General features: G+C 46.5%; 1 protein-coding gene across 3 annotated transcripts in view; it reads left to right on the forward strand.

Annotated features, from left to right (window-relative positions):
- Positions 1-23,167, forward strand: part of FBXO47 (F-box protein 47) — a 274,591-nt gene that overhangs the window by 130,996 nt on the left and 120,428 nt on the right. For all 3 annotated transcript variants that reach the window (XM_068262737.1, XM_068262736.1, XM_068262738.1), the window contains one exon: positions 1,229-1,305. In XM_068262737.1, coding sequence (XP_068118838.1) covers positions 1,229-1,305 — 77 coding nt within the window. The remainder of the gene's footprint in view (positions 1-1,228; positions 1,306-23,167) is intronic.

A 23,167-nucleotide genomic window follows, 5' to 3' on the forward strand; every position in this document is an offset into this window, starting at 1 on the left:
TACAGTTAGCCCAGTGTAGCAAGTATAGTTACCCCAGTATAGCAAGTACAGTTAGCCCAGTATAGCAAGTACAGGTAGCCCAGTATACCTAGTACAGTTAGCCCAGTGTAGCAAGTACAGTTAGCCCAGTGTAGCAAGTACAGTTAGTCCAGTGTAGCAAGTACAGTTAGCCCAGTACAGTTAGCCCAGTGTAGCCAGTAGTTGCCCCAGTATAGCTGCCCCAGCGTAGCTAGCAGAGGTGCCCTCTCCCCCGTGGCCGCCGCTCCTGTTACCTTATGAGCGGGCGTCCGCTTCCTTCATTATATTCCTCCAGCCGCGGCTCTCCTCTTCGCAGCATGTCGTATTACAGCAGCGCTTCCTGCGCGGCTGCTGTAAGGAAGGGAAAGAGGCGGGGTAGTGGCTTCCTGTAGCGGCGATACGCATCACCGTTACCATGGGAACTGCTGTCCCGGCTCCCTTGGCTCCTTACAGCAGCCACGCAGGAAGCCCTACTGTAATACGACATGCTGCGAAGAGGAGAGCCGCGGCTGGAGGAATATAAGGAAGGAAGCGGACGCCCGCTCATAAGGTAACAGGAACGGCGGCTGCGGGGGGAGAGGGAGAAGCCGCGGCCCCCCAGAAATCTGCCCAAGGACCCCCAGGGGGCCGCGGCCCCCAGGTTGGGGACCCATGCCCTAAGGGACAAAAAAAGGAGGTGAGTCCGATCGCTGGGCTCCTAAGCTGGGCTGTGTTGGTGGCTGAAAAGCTTGCACAGCCCAGTACTGCAGAAAATGGCCTGGTCTTTAGGGGGGTTAGCTTAGCACTGTGGGCGTGAAGTGGTTAAAGAAGTAAGGACTCTTAATTCTTCATAAGAATAAAGAGTTTGAATCACAAAGCAAGTTTCTTTTGCAGATCACACAATTCATATGCACGGTATTCGTTAGATTTGAGATTAGAAAGGTTTGAGATATCCGAGAACCTTTTTAGATTCGGATTCGAAGAAACATTGGATTCATCCCATCTCCATGTTAAATACTGAATCTTGTATATTTTTTGTGTGGATTGCATTTCCTATCCATCAATATTGCAGTGAATTTCCCTAGGAGGAACTCAAATGAGATCACAAAACTAGAGATAATTAAGGCAGTATGTTGGTCTGGGAGTGGATTATGGGACTCTTAGTGTATGAAGCCAAAGGATTAATTGTATCCATTAAATTTAATGTCACACTTTATTTCCCTCTCCGCAGGCTTATTATATAAGAGGTGCACGCTACTCATGCCTACCAGAGAGAGGCTAAAGTACATCCGTACGATTGTTTCAAAAGTAAGAATCCTTTCATGTCTAGCTGTTGTGCATGTATGGCAAGTGTAGACAGAACAAATGTATATTAAGCCTCTTGCACACTACATGCGATTCCAATTTTTTTTATACGATCCGAGCTTTGATTCCGATTAAAAAACATAGTAGCATGCAGTACTTTTTTTAATCGGAATAAAAAATCTAATCGTATGTATTGTGCAAGAGGTCTAAATGCGTGTTTGTCAACAGTCCTGAGTAACCATTCCAGCATGTCTGCAGAAATGTCATGTGTTGGCTAGTTCCCATTGAAAACAGCTTCTAGGTATAGACAAAGTGCATAAAGTTATATTATACATTTGTACTAAGAGGATAAATCTCATCTGTTGCTTTTAGTTATCTTTATTATACTCATTATCTTTATTATACTAACACATCACTAGCATCACTAACACTAGCACTGCAACCATCAAGGGTGCATCTACAAATCATGGATCCTTCAGCAAATATTTAATTGCCCTTACCCAATTGGTTACCATGCAACATATTATAACACACACACACACACACACACACACACACACACATACACACACTAACAAGTGCTTTTACCTTGTTTCCCCCCAATAACGTGCAGCTGCATAGTTCCCCGCCACCTCCATACCTAATGGAGGCTGTGTAGCCCCACCCCCTATCAACAAATGCTGCCCCCTCCATAACAAGTGTAACTGCATAGCTCCCCCCCACACCACCACCATACCAAATGTTTGTTGTGTAACCCTCACCCCCTTAAGAACAAGTGTTGCTCCTAGTGTGCCCTCCCAGCTTTGTGCTGCTCTTGGTGCAAGTCATGGGACGTATGTTAGGAGACTTAGCAGTGGACGCGCGCTAAAGAAGAGGAAAGAGGAGTGCTCAGTGCTGGAGGCGATAATGCTCTGCTCTTATTCTCCTAAATGTGGGATGGGGGGAGAGAAAGGAACAGGCTCACTGTTGTCATTATAGGAGCTACTAGTACCCCACTGGCTATCACAGGTTTTGTAGTATCTGAGTTCCACCTGGGCTGTTAGATTAGGCACATGTACCATATGCATACCCTGCCAACATACACCTAGATCATTATCCCTTTTAAAGTATCCATCGGGACCTCCGTAGGCCCCCCCAAAACACTTCTACTTTGCTATTTTGGCATCTACTTCCATAGTTAACATTACAGTGAGCAGGTTTTTTCATAATGCATGGGGGAAATCCAGAGGCTTGCAGCACACTAACTTCCACAATCAGTACGAGAGGCTCTTTCTCTGGACAGCTTTAAAAAAAGGCTAAAAACTCACCTCTTTTCCCTAGCCTTTGAGACTGCATAATGCAGGGTCACAGCGCTTTGAGTCCCCAGGGAGAAAAGCGCTATATAAATATTATTGTTATTGTTATTGTTACAGAGTCGATCAGCAGGTGCATAACTAGACTTCATAGGGTCCCCCTGCAAAAATGATATCATGGGGCCCCTTGGTCCCTGAACACCATGCAGGTCAGGTGATCGGGAGCCAGAGAATGGCAATAGAGAGTGTTCTGCTGTGAAGCAGCATCTGGGAGCAGGAAAAAATGACACACGCTCCTGCACAGTTTTTGTAAGTGAACAAGGAGGATTTTTTGGTAAATGTCTGCACTTGCGGTTGGGCCTCTGGGCCCCCCTGCGATGACAGGGGTTGCAGGGGTGATTGCTATGCCCATGTCGATCAGCACTATAAGTGGTATGTGTTCTAATGTTCCATATTACAATAAACACATAATACAACACATACAATTACAATGTGTTTTGTACTCTTATTTATATAGTGCTCATGTTTTACATGGAGCATCTGTCACTGTCCCCAGCAGAGTTCACAATCTCATGCATTATTCTTGGTTAATGATTACATTTTCCACTTACAAATAAACTCGTGCTGAAAAAAACTCATTTTCAGCTTTGTTTTCTACATTGCAGGGATTTATGGCAACTTTGTTTTTAGCTTGATTCCTTTGTTGATATGTATGTATATGAAACGCAGTCAGGATTCCACAGTGCTTCTAACAGAGATTGGTGGATAGTAGTGTCACAATGTGCTGCCAGGGGTGTAGCAATAGGGGTTGCAGAGGTAGCCACCACATTGGGGCCCCCGAAGGGCCCTCCCTCAACTACAGTATTAGCTCTCTATTGGTCCTGTGCTCATAATAATCACGTCTATAGATATTGTGAATAGTGGTAATTAACAAACTGTTTTCCATCCCCTTCTTGCATCTCTGACACCGTAGTTGCCATTGGCAGGTTTTGGTGTGCCGTACCAACTTGTGTAGTTTTGCTGAAACTTTCCCAATTTTGATCATAATTTTGAAAATTACATTTTTTATGTTTGATTGAGTTTGTACTGTGTTTCCCTGAAAATAAGTCAAATTAGTCACTGTCTTATATTAATTTTTGCTCCAAAAGATGTGCTAGGGCTTATTTTCAGAAGACGTCTTATTTTGGGGGGAAACACTGGTAGTTTTCCTATACACAATGTATATACTGCATGCCATGCTGAAACACAAGCAGCATGCACAGAGCTTGTGGTTTGCAGATATTGGCTCTCACTTACAAGAAATTGATTCTGCTGATCATGTGGGTAGGAGTCTATTTTTTGCAGACAGAGAACTCTGTCAGGCTCCCCAGAGCTATAATAGGGTAAGCTGTGTGTCCTGGGAAGAGGTGAAGTGCTGCTGATCAGGAGGGCTGGCTCCAACAAAAACACAAATTGCCTGACACATATACAGGACTGTAGAACTCACATTATACTGCTGCTCTCCTGTATCCAGGCTTTGTATTGAGTGTGACTTGCTGGTGTCAGAATCAGAATCTTTTATTTTGCAAAGCACAACTGGGTCGTGCCCAGAATTGTTTTTGGCAGATACAGGGCTAGTGAGAAACAGGACATACATACAACAAACAACACAATAATTTATTTAAACATAGCAAGACATCGAGTTGGCTGCTAATTTTGTCCAGTGTGAGGAGAGTCCATAGAGTTCAAGGAGTTGACAGTTGATGGGAAGAAGCTGTTCCTGTGCCTTGTGGTCCTGGTGTAGATGGACCGGAATCTCCATCCCGAAGGAAGCTGGCTGAAGAAGCGGAAGCCCGGGTGAGATGGGTCCTTGATGATCCTCAGAGCTCTGGAGCGCAGTCTGGAGTTAAAAAGTTGTTCCAGGGAGGGAAGAGGTTTCCCAACGATCCTTTTCGCTGACCTTATGACCCTCTGTAGTTTGAGTCTGTCGTTGGCGGAGGAGCCAGCGTACCAGACCAAGATGGAGGAGCAGAGGACAGTTCAATCGTGGTTGTGTAGAAACTCGTCAGAAGTTCCTGGGCCATGCCGAACTTCTTCAGTTGGCGGAGGAAAAATAGTCTCTTTTTGAGGGGGGAAGGTGACGACACTCCTCTACAGACTAAACAACCCATTTCCATAACTCCCGAAGTCTCTTTGCAGGTTGGGGCTATGAATTTTGAAAAAAAAAACAGTTTTATATGCTCAGGATGCCATCTAGTCCTTTGGTGCTGCCATCTAGTCCTTTGGTGCTAGGCCTGCCATGGTTGTCACATCATTGTCAGGGGATATGTTTAAGGAGCGTTCCTCCTAAGTTTAAGGGTAAAAAACATTGACATACCACAACCGTACCAAGTTTTTTCTGATGTTTTTTCTCCTCAGTCGGCTGATAAATTACCTCCCCATAGACCATATGACTGCTCCATTGACCTGCTGCCTGGCACCATGCCCCTGCAAGGTCATCTTTACAACCTTACTGGTCTGAAAAACTGGCCATGAAAGAATGCATTAAAGAGAATCTCGAGAAGGGGTTCATTAGACCTTCCACATCTCCAGTAGAGATGTGGCGAACGGTTCCCGAACCGTTCGCCGGCGAACATCTCTAAATTCATGGGCCTCTTACTACTTCCGGGTCGCAATGACCCGGAGTAGTACGCCTGCGCTGCCCGGCGGAGCGCGTCCTAGATCGCGCTCCCGTTGCCGGGCACTCTCTGCGCATGAGCGTGACGTCATGAGTGACGTCACGCTCATGCGCAGAGAGCGCCCGGCAACAGGAGCGCGATCTAGGACGCGCTCCGCCGGGCAGCGCAGGCGTACTACTCCGGGTCATTGCGACCCGGAAGTAGTAAGAGGCCCAGAGAGGTTCGCCAGGCGAACTGTTCGGCCCAACACTAATCTCCAGCAGAGTTTTTCTTTGTAGAGAAAAAAGATGGGGGACTGCGCCCCTGTATTGATTATATGATAGTATATGTAGTCAGGGGTATATGTGCCCAGTATATATAGCCAGGGGTATATGTGCCCAGTATATAAAGCCAGGGGTATATGTGCCCAGTATATATAGCCAGGGGTATATATGCCCAGTATATGTCACCAGGGGTATATATGCCCAGTATATGTCACCAGGGGTATATATGCCCAGTATATGTAGCCAGGGGTATATATGCCCAGTATATGTTACCAGGGGTATATATGCCCAGTATATGTTGCCAGGGGTATATATGCCCAGTATATGTTGCCAGGGGTATATATGCCCAGTATATGTAGCCAGGGGTATATATGCCCAGTATATATAGGCAGGGGTATATGTGCCCAGTATATGTAGCCAGGGGTATATATGCCCAGTATATGTAGGCAGGGGTATATATGCCCAGTATATGTAGGCAGGGGTATATGTGCCCAGTATATGTAGGCAGGTGTATATGTCCCCAGTATATGTAGGCAGGGGTATATGTCCCCAGTATATGTAGGCAGGGGTATATGTGCCCAGGTAGCCAGGGGTATATGTCCCCAGTATTTGTAGGCAGGGGTATATGGCCCCAGTATATGTAGGCAGGTGTATATGTCCCCAGTATATGTAGGCAGGTGTATATGTCCCCAGTATATGTAGGCAGGTGTATATGTCCCCAGTATAGGCAGGTGTATATGTCCCCAGTATATGTAGGCAAGTGTATAGGTCCCCAGTATATGTAGGCAGATGTATATGTCCCCAGTATATGTAGGCAGGTGTATATGTCCCCAGTATAGGTAGGCAGGTGTATATGTCCCCAGTATTGGATGAACACCAGCTGGCTGAGGCTGAACTCTGACAAAACAGAGGTGTTGGTGGTAGGTGGTCCACACATGATGGATAAAGTTCAAAACGCTCACCACCTCAAACTAGCAATTGGGGGAGCTACTGTACAGTATAAAGACTCTGTGCGAAACCTTGGGGTGATCCTGGATGGAAATCTAAAACTCAGACAGCAGGTATCAGCTGTCGTCAAGTCTTCCTTCTTCCATCTAAGAAATATAGCGAAAATAAAACACCTAATCCCAGCTGAAGACCTACCTGCCCTGGCTCACGCATTTGTATCCTCCCGCCTAGACTACTGCAACGCCCTGTTAATCGGATCTACAGATAAGGTTCTGCGCCCCTTACAGCTAGTACAGAATGCTGCAGCCAGACTCCTAGCCAATGCCCCGCGCAGCTCACACATCACCCCAGTACTGCAAACTCTTCACTGGTTGCCAGTAAAATGGAGAATCAATTTTAAGATCTGCCTACTGACATTCAAGGCTCTACACCACATGGGACCCAAATACATAGCGGATCCATTGGAACTTTATGCCCCTCCACGCACCCTCCGCTCTGCCAACAAGATGAAGCTGGTTATTCCCAGGATACACTTAACATTTGGTGCTCGGGCCTTTTCCTATGCAGCCCCTACTCTATGGAACTCACTTCCACAATCAGTACGAGAGGCTCCTTCTCTGGACAGCTTTAAAAAAAGGCTAAAAACTCACCTCTTTTCCCTAGCCTTTGAGACTGCATAATGCAGGGTCACAGCGCTTTGAGTCCCCAGGGAGAAAAGCGCTATATAAATATTATTGTTATTGTTGTTGTTGTTATAGGTAGGCAGGTGTATATGTCCCAGTATATGTAGGCAGGTGTATATGTCCCCAGTATAGGTAGGCAGGGGTATATGTCCCCAGTATAGGTAGGCAGGTGTATATGTCCCCAGTATAGGTAGGCAGGTGTATATGTCCCCAGTATAGGTAGGCAGGTGTATATGTCCCCAGTATATGTAGGCAGGGGTATATGTGCCCAGGTTACCCAGGTGTGCGCCCAGCCCCCCACCCGGAGGGAGCAGAGCAGAGAAGGCGAGCTATGGGCACAGTGGGGATGGGCGGACATCTCCCCCCCCCCCCCATTCCTCACCTTTGTGCTCCCCTTCCTGCCTCTCTCCCCTCCAGCGTTGTTAAGTGTCGGGCCGGCGGCGAAAGTGGGCGGAGACTTACCTCATTTCCAGACGCAAGGGACGCTCCGCTCTGTGTGCGGCTAGTCTGGTCTTCTAGCCGCACACAGAGCGGAGCGTCCCTTGCGGCTGGAAGAAGGCGGAAAGTCTCCGCCCACTTTCGCCGCCGGGCCCGACACTTAACAACGCTGGAGGGGAGAGAGGCAGGAAGGGGAGCACAAAGGTGAGGGATGGGGGGGGGAGATGTCCGCCCATCCCCACTGTCCTCATAGCTCGCCTTCTCTGCTCTGCTCCCTCCACACAAGCCAGGGTGAACGGCGTTCACCCTGAAGAAAAAGTGGGTGAACGCCGTTCACCCGCGTCCACGCAGGACTCGACCCCTGCCTTTACCTCTGATTGATGATCTTTCTCAGGTGTAATGATCCGCTCAGCTGGCTGCACAGGCAGCCAGCTGTTTGACCATTCCTTATGTCTGAGAGATGCAGGTCTCTGGAAAAGAGAGCTGGCTTCATCTTGCAACTTTCAGAGTTGCTTTGCTGAGGAATTTGCATACATGCAAATTGTTCAGCTGTCTCGTTGGAGGGCTGGCAGTATAAAAGCCTGCTGCTGACCACAAAGCTTCGCTGGTCATAACGGTTTGTAAACTCACTCCTGGAGTGTCAGCCTTTCCTGTTGGATTGTTGTAGCTAGCTTAGAGTAATTCTGGGGACTGCACTAGGCAGCCTCTCTAGTGCAGTTAGCCTGCTTATCTGTTTTGTCTGTATTGTCTCTCTGTTGCGATTGTCCTGTCGCCAACGGTGGTCGTCAGGAAATCGTTCTGTCTGTCTGTGGGTGCTAACCAGGGCAGCGGTTGTTGCTGATAGCCCTTTCTGTTTGTCTTTCTTGGATCACACTCGCTCTGGCGGAAAGAGCAGTGGATCCTGCTAATTCTGCTTCTATACCTGGATCGCACTCGCTCTGGCGGTAAGAGCAGTAGATCCTGCTAACTCTGCTTCTATACTTGGATCGCACTCGCTCTGGCGGTAAGAGCAGTGGATCCTGCTAGCTCTGTTACTTTACCTGGATCGCACTTGCTCTGGCTTAAAGAGCAGTGGATCTTTCCTGTCCTACTTCCCGTCCGTCTGTCTGTCTTGTCTGATTTGAACGCTTGCTGTAGGCTCGGTGAGGTAACCGTTAAGCAAGCGCTCGCGTTCTCTGTTTCGTGTTTGTGTGGCGGGGGTTAGTTAGTGTTGTGCTTAACACACGGAGACCGCGCTGTAAACGCGTTCGCTGTTGCGAATGAGTGCGGTGTTCGCGTTTAGTTAGCGTTTGTTATTTTCCTTATCTTCTCATTGTATGATTTGCTGTGCCTTTGCTACTCTCGTGCCCTGTCTTGCTTAAGCCTTGTGTCACCTCTGGCAATCGCCTCTCCCGCGATTGCGTTCCTACTTTGTTTCTGCTGTTGTGTGTGCACCGTCGCGGGTTGGCGACTAGATTGGTGCACATACATACATTCTGTCTCTGTGCTCATTCTCATTCGCTATCGCTTCTCTTGCGATTGCGTTCTCACTTGGTTTCCTCTGTTGTGTGTCCACCGTCGCAGGTTGGCGGCTAGATTGGTGGACATACATACATTCCTCATCTGTGCTTATTCGGTCTTGTGTTGCTGTTAGCAATCGCCATCTCTTGCGATTGCCTTCTCTCCTGATCTTCATGGTTGTGTGTTCATCGTCCCAGGGTGGCGACTAGATTGGTGGACACACATACCCTCTGTCGCTTTGCTCTCTCTCTTTCAGGGCTATCTTGCCCTGCGTTTCTTCCCTTCGTACAATTCCTGTCTGGCGTCTGTGGCAGGGCAGAGGATCTGTTCCTCTGCACTCCACAGCTCCATCTGCCGACAGGAATTTCCCTCTACAGGTGCGATGCACCTTTTGCTGGGTTCAAATGATACGCTTGTGGAGGATTTCCGCAGTGTCAGCGCACATCCTGTGCGCTGACCACGGAGAGAATTCCACAATCGTTACATCAGGTTTCAGGAGCCAGAATTTTCTCTAAATTAGATTTGCGAGGTGCATATAACTTGATTAGAATACGCCAGGGGGATGAATGGAAGACAGCTTTTAATACCCAGGATGGGCATTACGAGTACCTGGTGATGCCTTTTGGCCTTTGCAATGCCCCAGCTGTCTTCCAGGACTTCGTGAATTATGTTTTCAGGGATGTGTTGGGTAAATGTGTGGTAGTTCACCTAGATGACATTTTAATCTATTCTAACACTTTGTCAGAGCATCGGAACCATGTCAAATTTGTGTTACAAAAGCTGAGAGAAAATTCTTTGTGCGCAAAATTAGAAAAATGTCTTTTTGAGGTCACACAAGTACCCTTTTTAGGGTACATAATTTCAGCAGTTTTGGACTGGCCACAACCCAAGGGTCTCAAGGCAATTCAGCGGTTTTTAGGTTTCGCCAATTACTACCGTAAATTTATCAGGAATTTTTCCACCTTGGTTGCACCTTTAACTGACTTGACTAAAAAGGACACAGATCCTGTCAACTGGTCCTTACAGGCCTGTAAGGCTTTTTTCCAACCTTAAATCAGCTTTTTGTTCCGCTCCTATCCTTATTCATCCAGACGTTAATTTTCCTTTCTTTGTCGAGGTCGATGCCTCTGAGCTCGGTGTGGGAGCAGTTCTCTCACAATTTTCTGGCCGTCCTGAGCGCTTACATCCCTGTGCGTTCTTCTCTAAGAAATTTTCTTCAGCAGAACGCAACTATGATATAGGGAACCGGGAACTTTTGACTGCAAATATGGCCTTTCAGGAGTGGAGGCATTTGTTGGAGGGGGCTGTTCATCCTAATACAGTTTATACCAATCACAAAAACTTAGAATACATCGAGGGGGCTAAAAGGCTCAATCCTAGGCAGGCACGCTGGGCAATGTTTTTCTCCCGATTCAATTTTATTATCCCGTACAAGCCGGGTTCCAAGAATGTAAAGGCTGATGCCTTATCCAGAAGTTTTGATCCTGAAATATCTCAATTTGCAACTCCTAAAATGATTCTACCCTCACATTGTGTTCTTGCAGCCGTTCACACTCAAGAATTTCCTGACCTATACGATTCTCTGCAGTCCTTTCAACAAGAGAATCCTCCTGGAAAACCTACTAACGTAGATTATGTTCCCTTACATCTCCTTTTCCAAATACTTCAGTTGTTTCATGCGTCTAAGCAGGCAGGGCATCCTGGTGAGACCAAAACATTGGAACTCTTCTCCCGTCATGTGTGGTGGCCCTCACTAAAGAAAGCAGGATTAGAAAAGATGTGGTCCGCAACAAGTTCTCTACACAGATTCCGTAATTTATTTAGGACGTGTCCTTACAGCAAATATAGAGTACATAAGCTGACATGTTTCAGGCCATTCGGCCCTTAATCATAGCACACAGAAGTACAGCTCGGTCCTCTCAATTTAAAATGAAGAGGTATGTGTGACACACCCGGGTGTGGCATGCACCCGCCCACCCGTAGGAGGGGTCAACAATGTTACAGGTACATGCCACCACCCACAGGGTAGTCCCAACCCCCATGCAAACCTTGAACCATCAACATTTTAAAAAAAATACAAATCTCAAAAATTAGATAAATGTATAAAATCAAGAGAGAACTCAAATATTTGGACACGCAGAATGAGATATATGTACATAAGAATACAAAGATGCATACAAATATAGATATAATGCAACTCTACTCATATGAACAAAACCCACCTGAACCTATGTTCAGTGCACTACCATAAAAGATCCGAAAAATCTGACCCCCCCAGGTAAATTACATATCTAGCCTGTAACCAAAGCTAGATCCCATCTAGCTTTAAGTCCCTTTGGGGCTCTGGTCCCCAGACGAAAAATCCACAGTGCTTCCCTTTTCCTGATAATCGCCAATCTGTCTCCACCTCTCTTCGGCACAAAGACCCTCTCAATACCCTGAAAAGAGAAACCGGTCATGTCACCACCATGCATGTTTTTAAAATGCTTGGCAACATTTGAGATGTTTCTGGTGGACCACGATGCTCCCAAATAGTGTTCCGAAATTCTGGCTTTAAGGGGTCTGGTGGTGCAACCCACATACTGCAATAAGCATACATTACACGAAACCAAATAGATGACATTGCTTGTATTGCAATTAATAAAGTGTTTGAGCATGCCCCTATAGCCATTCGCAAAAGATACTACTGAATGTGTTATGTGATGCATAGAGCAGTAATGACAAGTGGAAACACCACACCTATAGGACCCTTTCATAGTAAGCCAAGTGGGAGGTGATTCTTCAAGGCCAAATAAACTTGGAGATAAAGAGCTACCTAATGTAGGTGCTTTCCTAGTGGCAAATTTAACACCCTCCCGTAAGAAAGGCTGCAAATCTTCATCACCTTCCAACACGGGCAAATACTTAGAGATGATATGTTTGATGTTCTGAAACTCAGAACTAAAGGTGGTGACAAAGACAGGCCTTTCCACGGGACCAGTGCCAGAACTAGACCCTCGCACTAGTCAGTCTCTTGACATTGAGAGGGCCCGTTTTTTGCCCTTCTGTATAGTCCATCTGGGATAACCTCTTTCATATAAGCGTTTCTCCACAATGGAGAATTCATTCAGCAGAGAGGATTCATCCGAGCAATTCCGGCGCGCCCAAATGAATTCGCCAACCGGAATCGCTCGGATGGTATGCGCAGGATGACAGCTATTGGCTCGCAATGTAGAGTTACCCGCACATTGTTTCCTATATGTTTTGGTATGTATACTATTAGAGTCTACATGGCCTGTCAAAGTCACATCCAAATAGTCTATTGAAGACCGCTGCCACGTGTGCGTAAATTGCAGATTACACTGGTTGTTATTGAGGGAGGACATAAAGGAATCGACCAAAATTGGGTCCCCCCTCCAGACAACCAGGATATCATCTATAAATCTCCCGTACCACGCAATACTGCTCCTAAAACGTCCCCCACCCCCAAAGATGTGGAACTCTTCCCACCACCCCATATAAAGATTTGCCAGGGATGGTGAGAATTTGGCACCCATTGATGCCCCACACCTCTGGAGGTAGAAGACGCCATTGAACATAAAATAATTGCGGGTCAGGAGATAGTCTACAGCTGCACAAATGAACACACGGAGATCCGTAGAATATTCAGAATATCTTTCAAGATGGTATTGAAGGGCTGTCAATGCCAGATTGTGGGGTATGCACGAATACAATGCCTTAACATCAATTGTAAGCCAGCTATGGTCAGTTTCCCATCTCATCCCCTCCAAACTTGCCAACAAATGCCTGGCATCTTTGAGATACCCAGGCAGCCGCCGCACCAAGGGTTGGAGTAGTGAATCTACCCAGTCGCTCAGGCGCTCCCCCAGAGACCCAATACCCGCAACAATGGGTCTGCCCTCCGGAGGAGCGCCCGGCTTGTGGATTTTAGGCAAGTGATGGAACACAGGTACAACGGGATGTGTGACACTCAAATACCCCGCGAGTCTGTGCTCCAACACCCCCAAACTCTCACCATAACTAATAAGATTAAGTAGTTGTTTATGGAACTCTTATGTGGGATTTCCCGATAGCTTAATATAGGTGGAGTCATCCCCAACTTGTCTCAAAGCTTCCATCTTATAATCGGACCTGTTGAGGACAACCACCGCCCCCCCTTTGTCAGCATTCCGTATTATTATATCCTTATTATCCTGCAATTTCTTGAGGGCTACACACTCGGCCCTAGTAAGATTGGACTTACGCTGGATAGAGGGGGTGCTAGATAATTTGACCAGTTCCTGTTCCACCAAATCCTGGAAAACTTCAACCGGGGTGGTGCGGGCAGTCAATGGATAGAAATCAGGATTCCTGATTCTAACGGGCTGCACATCGTCTGTCGAGACAAGACGGACGCCAAAAAATCAAGCGTCCACCTGGCACAAGTGTCTTGAAAATTCTCGATATCAGGTATATCTGCCCGTGATCGATTGTCTGTTTCATTCACCACCCTGTTGGATCTGAAATGTTTCCTCAAGAGTATGGATCTAATAAATTTGTTAACATCAAGAAGTGTATTAAATACATCAAAATGATGTGTGGGAGAGAAAGACAACCCTTTAGACAACAAAGAAAAATCAGAATCGGTGAGGGTGTAGCTGGACAAGTTAACAACATTCACATGTGTAGTAGAAGGATGGGAGGTGGAGTTACCTCTATTATTATGTTTCACTCCCGCCCGCCTCGTTTTCCTTCTTTTGGACCTCTCTTGTTTCTCCTGTAATAAGGGGGCCTGTTCTGTACGTTTTTTGGAGGAGGAGATGATTGATGCATGTTCTGATGTACATTAGTGGAAGATGTAACCGGTGTAGACATAGAAATAGCTGCACGTGCCCCTTGTGGACTATCTGAAACCTCCCTGCGTGGGATATGGTTGGGTGTAAAGGTGACCTGTCTCCTATTTCTTGAGCGAGATCGGCGTGTGGACAAACCCGGTGATCTAGGAGTGGCCTCCCATTTGCCCCAGGCATAAACCAAATTCTGTTGGTAATCCTTTGTATCACGTAAATATTTAACCCTTTTGGTATCAGTAATCATACTTTCCAGTTTAGATATATTGTCACACATTCTCTGATTCAACTCATCATATTGTTGCATTGTGTCAAATTTGGTCAAATTCACATTCAATTCTGAAATTTTCAATCTAATGTCCTCAAGTTTGCTCTCCTCATACTTAATGATAAGCTTCATCAGATTGAGTGAACAATCAGTAAGTATTCTATTCCATTCGTCCATGAATTCGTCACAGTAAGTGGTGGTTGGGATCTTTTTGATTCGCAAACCGCGCGGAATAATTTTCTCTGCTACGTACTGTTTAAGAGTTGAAAGATCCCACCAACTTGTTGCGGACCACATCTTTTCTAATCCTGCTTCAGTATCCGGGCCTGGCTGCCTTTGGTCCAGCACTGCTCTACACGGTGCAGTTGAGCGGTGTTCCACTTCCTTTTATCTCACTAAAGAAAGACTGTAAGGCTTTCGTGGCAGCCTGCGCTACTTGTGCCAGAAACAAGGTCTCTCGGGTCACTCCCCGAGGTCACCTTATGCCCCTACCTATTCCATCAATACCATGGTCTCATTTATCAATGGATTTTGTGGTAGATTTGCCTTCCTTTGGGGGTAAAAGAGTAATCTGGGTTATTGTAAACCGCTTCAGTAAAATGGCACATTTTGTACCCCTCTCTAGTCTGCCCTCTGCTAAAGAACTGGCCAAATTGTTTGTGGTCCATGTATTCCATTTACATGGGATTCCGGAGAACATAGTCTCAGACCGGGGGGTCCAGTTTTTTTCTCGTTTTTGGAGTGCTTTCAGTGCTCTTTTGGGTATTACCTTGTCCTTTTATTCCGGAATCCACCCCGAAACCAATGGACAAACTGAAAGAACTAAACAATCATTAGAACAGTACCTCCGTTGTTTTGTATCAGATTGTCAGGAAACATGGTTGGACTTTTTGCCTTTTGCTGAATTTGCCTTCAACAATCTCCCCAGTTCTTCTACTAAGCTGTCTCCTTTCTGGATCGTTACTGGTCAGAATCCCAGATTCACTTTTTTCCCATCCTCGCCTTCTCTTTTTCCGGCTCTGGAGGAATGGAGTTCTCACATACAGCAAATCTGGCCTCAAGTTCAGCAGAATTTACAGAACGTTGTTTCTCGTCAAAAGTTCTACGCTGATGCCCGACATTCACCTGAATTTAAATTTACTCCTGGAGATCTTGTTTGGGTTTCCACCCATAACATTCCTTTGCGTCAACCTTCTGTGAAGTTGGGCCCTAGGTTTATTGGTCCCTATCCTATTCAGGAAAAAAATAATGATGTTGTATATCGGGTAACCTTACCCCAGTCCATCAAAGGAGTTGATTCGTTTCATGTCTCTCTCTTGAAACCTGCTGCTAACATAATTTCGTCCTCAGTTCCTCCACCTCCTGTCGAGGTGGATGGAGAGCCTGAGTAAGAAGTAGAGGGAATTCTCGACTCTAGGAAGATCCGTAATTCCTTACAGTACTTGGTGGATTGGAAGGGATATGGCCCCGAAGAAAGGTGTTGGGTCCCTGCATGTCAGGTTCATGCTGATCAATTGGTGCACGATTTTCATCTTGAATACCCTGATAGACCAGGTAGAGAGTGTTCGGAGACCACCCCTCGGGGGGGGGGGGTTAATGTCACAATCTTACCTTCCAGCGGCTGCGTCTCCGGCGGTACTCGTACGCGTGGTGGGACTTTCCCTCTGCCGTCTTTTGATGGTGTCCCCGGCATCCCTGCAGCGGTGGATCAGCAGGCACGCATGCGCAGTCCTTCCAGTCAGCCGCGTGCGTGGCAGAGAAGCCTTTATAGGCTGAGGAGGAGTGTCTGACAGGAGGTGCTGTCATCCTGGGGGCAGGCTTTTGCTCTGCCTCTTAGGTATTTTAGACCTATTGAGTCATTTGCTCACTGGCCTTGATATTAATCAGTTCACTGGTTCTTGGCCCTTATCTAGTGAGAGATTTGAAAGCTACATTTCATATATTGCGCATCAGCACGATATATGTGTACTCTAGTCAGTCAGTAATTGTATTATTGTAATATTGTATATTGTTTTGTGTTCCGACCTTTGCCTGCCTCTTGACTACGAATTTGCCTAGCCCTTCTGTACTACTGCCATCTGATCTCTGTGTAAGACTCAGCCTGTCCCTGACTTTGCTTCTGTTTGCTCCTTCCAATACGACTGACATCTGACTTATGTGTATGACTCTGCCTGTTATTTGACTACGATTTTGCCTGATCCTTCTGTACTACAGCCATGTGCTCACGTGTATGACCTCGGCTTGTCTCTGACTATGCTTTTCTCACCAGTCCTCTGACTTGCACTTTATGCTAACCCTCTTCACGTACCAGCGTGATAGGTTACATTTGTGTTTTTTTTCTGATCTCAAGACTCTTCTGGGGATCTTCAAAGAAAGAATGCTCTAAAATACACTGCTCAAAACACAAACACAAGAATAAGTCTACCTAGATCTGAATGAATGAAATATTCTTATTAAATACTTTGTATATTACATAGTTTAATGTGTTGACAAAGAAAACCATACAAAAATTATCAATGGAAATCCATTTTATCAACCCATGGAGGTCTGGATTTGGAGTCACACTCAAAATTAAAGTGGAAAAAAACACACTACAGGCTGATCAAACTTTGATGTAATGCCCTTAAAACAAGTTAAAATGAGGCTCAGTAGTGTGGGTGGCCTCCAGGTGGCGGTATGACCTCCCTACAACACTTGTGCATGCTCCTGATGAGGTGGCAGATGGTCTCATGAGGGATCTCCTCCCAGACTTGGACTAAAGCATCGACCAACTCCTGGACAGTCTGTGGTGCAACGTGGCATTCGTGGATGGAGCGAGACATGACCTCCCAGATGTGCTCAATTGGATTCAGAGTAGACGGTGGGGAGAGGCACACCTTACCGTAGTGTGCGTGCATAACCATGGATGTCAGCAGCATCCAGAAAACAGTCCAAAGTAGTAAGAATTGGTTAGCACTCCAGCTTCTCAAGTGAGCAAGTATTTTATTCTTCAATCATGTGTCAACACTTAGGTTAACAATTGTTTCGGGGCCAGCAAGGGTCCCCTTCATCAGAATAGTGCAGTGCACTGTTCTGATGAAGGGGACCCTTGCTGGCCCCGAAACAATTGTTAACCTAAGTGTTGACACATGATTGAAGAATAAAATACTTGCTCACTTGAGAAGCTGGAGTGCTAACCAATTCTTACTACTTTGGGCTCAATTGGATTCAGGTCTTGGGAACAGGTGGGTCAGTCCATAGTATCAATGCCTTTATCTTGCAGGAACTGCTGACACACTCTAGCCACATGAGGTCTAGCATTGTCTTGCATTAGGAGTAACCCAGGACCAGCCGCACCAGCATATAGTCTCACCAAGATCTCATCTCGGTACCTAATGGCAGTTAGTCTATCTCTGGCAAGCACATGGAGGGCTGTGGATCCCATTAATGGATGGGATCCGCAGCGGGCAGTGGCCCAGATGGCGTGCGATCGGATGCGCTGCGTTCGGATCGCACGGCTATCTGCGCTCCTCAGATGTGAACAAGGCCGAAGTGGACAGTTTGATTACACAGAAGTGGGATTGACGTGGAGTTACATTGTGCTGTTTAAGTGTTCCTTTTAATTTTTTTTCAAGCAGTGTACTTTGTGCAAAAAAATGGCTTGCAGAAAGCCACATGCAGGGGCGCCGCGAGGCATAAAGCGAACCAAGCGGTCGCTTGGGGCCTCACAATCTTAGGGGCCTCGGCGGCTCCGTGACGTCGGCGTGACGTCACTTTTTCCCCGCAGCCCCGCCGGGCTGGCAGAGCAGAGCAGGGCTACAGGAAGATGGCCGCCGCCGAAGCCCTGCTCTGGAGACTATGTCTCCAGTACAGGGCTTCGGGTGGCCATCTTCCCGACCCGTAGCCCTGCATGAATCAGCGCGGGAGATTGGAGGAGGAAGCCAGGGAGGGAGCTCCGTGGGAACTGCGCGCCTGAGAAGCCGGCCGGGAGAGGAGACCAGGGAGAGAAGACTTCTGCCAGTGCCAGCCTGCCAGGTGAGTAAATTCTTTTCTTTTTGCAGCCGCAGCCCTAATTGCGAATTTGCTGATGTGGCCCTAATTGCGATTGATTTCTGCTGAACTGTGCCCTAAATGCGTTTGATATCTGCTGAAAATGTGGCCCTAATTGCGATTGATTTCTGCTGAACTGTGCCCTAAATGCGTTTGATATCTGCTGAAAATGTGGCCCTAATTGCGATTGATTTCTGCTGAACTGTGCCCTAAATGCGTTTGATATCTGCTGAAAATGTGGCCCTAATTGCGATTGATTTCTGCTGGACTGTGCCCTAAATGCGTTTGATATCTGCTGAAAATGTGGCCCTAATTGCGATTGATTTCTGCTGAACTGTGCCCTAAATGCGTTTGATATCTGCTGAAAATGTGGCCCTAATTGCGATTGATTTCTGCTGAACTGTGCCCTAAATGCGTTTGATATCTGCTGAAAATGTGGCCCTAATTGCGATTGATTTCTGCTGAACTGCGCCCTAAATGCGTTTGATATCTGCTGAAAATGTGGCCCTAATTGCGATTGATTTCTGCTGAACTGCGCCCTAAATGCGTTTGATATCTGCTGAAAATGTGGCCCTAATTGCGATTGATTTCTGCTGAACTGTGCCCTAAATGCGTTTGATATCTGCTGAAAATGTGGCCCTAATTGCGATTGATTTCTGCTGAACTGTGCCCTAAATGCGTTTGATATCTGCTGAAAATGTGGCCCTAATTGCGATTGATTTCTGCTGAACTGTGCCCTAAATGCGTTTGATATCTGCTGAAAATGTGGCCCTAATTGCGATTGATTTCTGCTGAACTGTGCCCTAAATGCGTTTGATATCTGCTGAAAATGTGGCCCTAATTGCGATTGATTTCTGCTGAACTGTGCCCTAAATGCGTTTGATATCTGCTGAAAATGTGGCCCTAATTGCGTTTGATTTCTGCTGAACTCTGCCCTAATTGCGTTTGATTTCTGCTGAAAATGTGCCCTAATTGCGTTTGATTTCGGCTGAAAATGTGCCCTAATTGCGTTTGATTTCTGCTGAAAATGTGCCCTAATTGCGTTTGATTTCTGCTGAAATGTGGCCCAAATTGCGTTTTTATTTTCTGGTGTCTGGGGTAACTGTTGCTGCATTTATTATTTAATGGTCATAGTTGGCTATATTTGCTGTGCTACGGTTAAGCTTCGCCCATACAATGTCATGGCCGCGCCAATCTTTCGGCGCGCTACGCGCGCCTCAATCACCCCAACATCCATTTTTTTCCCGCAAACAGCCCCGCCCCAATCCGCCCTCCTGCTCCACCCACATGTCATGGCCACGCCCACTTATGCGGGATAGCCACACCCATTTTTCGTCGCGGCGCGCTTCGCGCGCCGCAGGATAGGGCCTCTTGCTACAGTCCGCTTGGGGCCACAAAAACCTTAGCTGCACCCCTGGCCACATGCACACTTTGGAGTTGAGAGACATATGGAGGCTGACATATTTATTTCCTTTTATGCTTTTTATACTGTGTTACCCTATATTGACGCAAGGGGACACAAAAGCAATGTCTATGGAGACTTGCGGGGCACCAGAAGTATCCTAGCCAGTGCAAGGGTGACAGGGCGTCACTGCAAACACCATGCTTAACGCACAGTGCTTGGGGTAATGGAAGTCTATGGGTGATGCACGTAGTGTAAACCATGGAGCGCATTGTGTCGCGGCATCACTGAGTTGGGGAGGGGGGCGGTGCTATCATTGCTATGCATATGACCCTGTCGGCGCACTCTGCCGCAGAGTTATATGTTTGTCATTGTTATAAACTGTTCTTATCACCTTGCTTCGACACCATCGTCTCACAGACTGTGAGATCACTTGACTCTCCACACAGCAAACAGTAGATAGACCTTCTTGCTAACCTACGTTCCACTAAACTACCTATGTACAGCAAACATTATATCAGATTACATAAAGGAAGAACATGCTTAGAGGTCCAAGTCGGCCTTGCGAGCTAGTGCAGAAGGAAGAAGCAGAAGTGAGTTCCCCATCGCTCGCTCCAGATTTAATACCGACTAGGAAAGAGTTAAATATGACATCATCTTCGCCACCCCCTATATCAGTCTATTGGTGGACCCACTCGTGGTGTCATCATACCCGCCTACTCGATTAATAATCAATGAGACATTTGACATACATGCAGGAATGTGAATATTTACAAAACATGACTGATGTTTATTGTTCCAGGCCCAGGTCAGGGAGACCTGCGGCCTTGTTCAGAACAGCTTCTTGGTATGTTCTAGTTCTGCTGACAGAACTGCAGATTTTCTCTCTTCAGAGAAAATCCCCTTAAAGGGCAGGTCTGCTCATCAAGCCTTTTTGACTAACTCAGTCCAAATAACTGAGGCCTACTTAAATTATAACAATCCCCCCTAAAACGGCTTGACCCGCAGATCCCAGCGTCTGAACCTCCCAGTACCTGGTTTCTTTCTTTTATGTTTCACTTTTCGATGTTCGTGCTCACACAACTTCTCTGCTCTAGGCGGTTACCCCTGGAAGAGAGAGAGCAAGACCTCTTGGTCTTCCTGTAACCAGGCTCTCTGGGGAAGCCCTACTTCTAAGTCCCTCAATACCACATGCTCAGCATTTGTGTCACTTGCGTATCACTCACAAACTTGCATGACCACAGAAAAGTGAAACTCGTTTGGTTGTTACAAAACGGAGCAGTGCCAGGTGTCTTCTAAAAGAGCGCCTTTATACAATCAGCTCCTAGGTACTACTAAACCTATACCCGTAACCCTGTATATCCCTTAATTTAAACTATTGGTTCCGGAGATTGTTTATGAGGCACCAATCTCTGGACCGGTTAATTTATTTTACGTAATTTTAACCCGCAACCTCACCTGGATAATGATGCCTAACGTTGTCATCCCCATCCAGACGACCAGTGGGTGTAGAAAGAACTTTGGAACTGCAGATGCCCCGTCCGAGTGTCCCTGGAACATCACCGGAACCTTTGTCCACCAGGGCAGACTGGAACTCACCTGCTCATTTTTGTGTTCTACCTCGTTAAGATCACCTGTATCATGGTGAAATCTTACCTCTAACTTAGTGTACTGTTTGTTTAACCTTTGTAACAAAATGTGGTCGTCTTGGATCAAACCCTGTTCCCCTTTGTCCCATGTCGGGTTCTCTTTCAGGACGGGAACTACCCATGAAACTTTGACCTTTAGAGTTCTCTTAACAATCTGAGAAACAACGTCATCAAACCTGGATGACAGGATCCATATGGGATCTCCACTCACACAATATGTTCCCCTTGGAAACTCCCCCTTATCGGAACAATTATGAGAATATACCTTGAATGTATCACTAGACCTTATGTTAAAAAACCAAACCTTTCCTTCAGCCACCGGAACTATTGGTTTGGCTTCAGGGTGGATCTTTTGAATGGTAGCCTCGCATTCTGCGTTATTGAGCCTGCAGGCTTCTTCACTAAATTTGGCTTGCCCCGGCCAACGCAGATACTTCTGCAAGAATTGCCCGCATGAGGACAACTCTACTTGTTTCACCTCCCTGTCTAGCACCAAAAAAGGTTGACCTCTCAGGTCCTGGTGTAAGACACGGGTTGAGGTGGGAACTAAGCAAGTAGCGGTGCCTAAAGGAATGTTGCACCGTTTCCATTTGTTCACCCAAACATCTCGAAGCTGCCATGCAAAAGATCCTTCTCCAGAAAAATTAATATACCTCCCCTTGTCCAATCTCTCGCTGACAAAATATGTCCCCAGCTGTCCTGATTGGACCTCTTCCCCCCTTACGTCCTGAGGCACAATATGTACCTGAGGTCGGGAAGACTGTACTCTCTGCAATCTTTCGATTAAGAGTACCTCTTCACTTACCCAACTATCATGAGGATAAGCTGCTGCATATGGACTGTGTAATATCATCCCCTGTTGTGACCCGTGTGGTGTGAATGGGGTTCCCTGTGTGGGCTTTCCCTCCCCCGGGACCGCTCTCCCCACCCTCTTTGTCACCTGGAAATGTGGCTTGATCTCGATTTTTACTTCTTGTTTCGAGAACCACCCACCCTTGGCTTTCCAGCCTTTACGTGTGTATAGTTGTTTCAGAGGCACTCTCTGTTGGTAGCTCCAGAGTGTGATGTTGTCCCTTGCGTCTCTCTGGTAAGAGAATTGACGCCCCCTGCTCGTTCCTCTCCAATCTGGAACCATCTCACTCTGCATAACCAGGGCAGACTGGAACTCACCTGCTCATTTTTGTGCTCTGTTTCGGCACCACTGTTATAAACTGTTCTTATCACCTTGCTTCGACACCATCGTCTCACAGACTGTGAGATCACTTGACTCTCCACACAGCAAACAGTAGATAGACTTTCTCAGGCTTCTCCAATGTTTCCGTTATTTATTCAAGTCACAGAAAGACAGATAGATACAGTCATCATATCCTAGCTATGCAAATCTTCATGTTGCATTATAAGCTCATGATTAGACTCCCTACCGAAGTCTATCAGGTACCTTCTTGCTAACCTACGTTCCACTAAACTACCTATGTACAGCAAACATTATATCAGATTACATAAAGGAAGAACATGCTTAGAGGTCCAAGTCGGCCTTGCGAGCTAGTGCAGAAGGAAGAAGCAGAAGTGAGTTCCCCATCGCTCGCTCCAGATTTAATACCGACTAGGAAAGAGTTAAATATGACATCATCTTCGCCACCCCCTATATCAGTCTATTGGTGGACCCACTCGTGGTGTCATCATACCCGCCTACTCGATTAATAATCAATGAGACATTTGACATACATGCAGGAATGTGAATATTTACAAAACATGACTGATGTTTATTGTTCCAGGCCCAGGTCAGGGAGACCTGCGGCCTTGTTCAGAACAGCTTCTTGGTATGTTCTAGTTCTGCTGACAGAACTGCAGATTTTCTCTCTTCAGAGAAAATCCCCTTAAAGGGCAGGTCTGCTCATCAAGCCTTT

Source organism: Hyperolius riggenbachi, chromosome 12 (genome assembly GCF_040937935.1).
Source record: "Hyperolius riggenbachi isolate aHypRig1 chromosome 12, aHypRig1.pri, whole genome shotgun sequence".
Lineage (NCBI taxonomy): Eukaryota > Metazoa > Chordata > Amphibia > Anura > Hyperoliidae > Hyperolius > Hyperolius riggenbachi.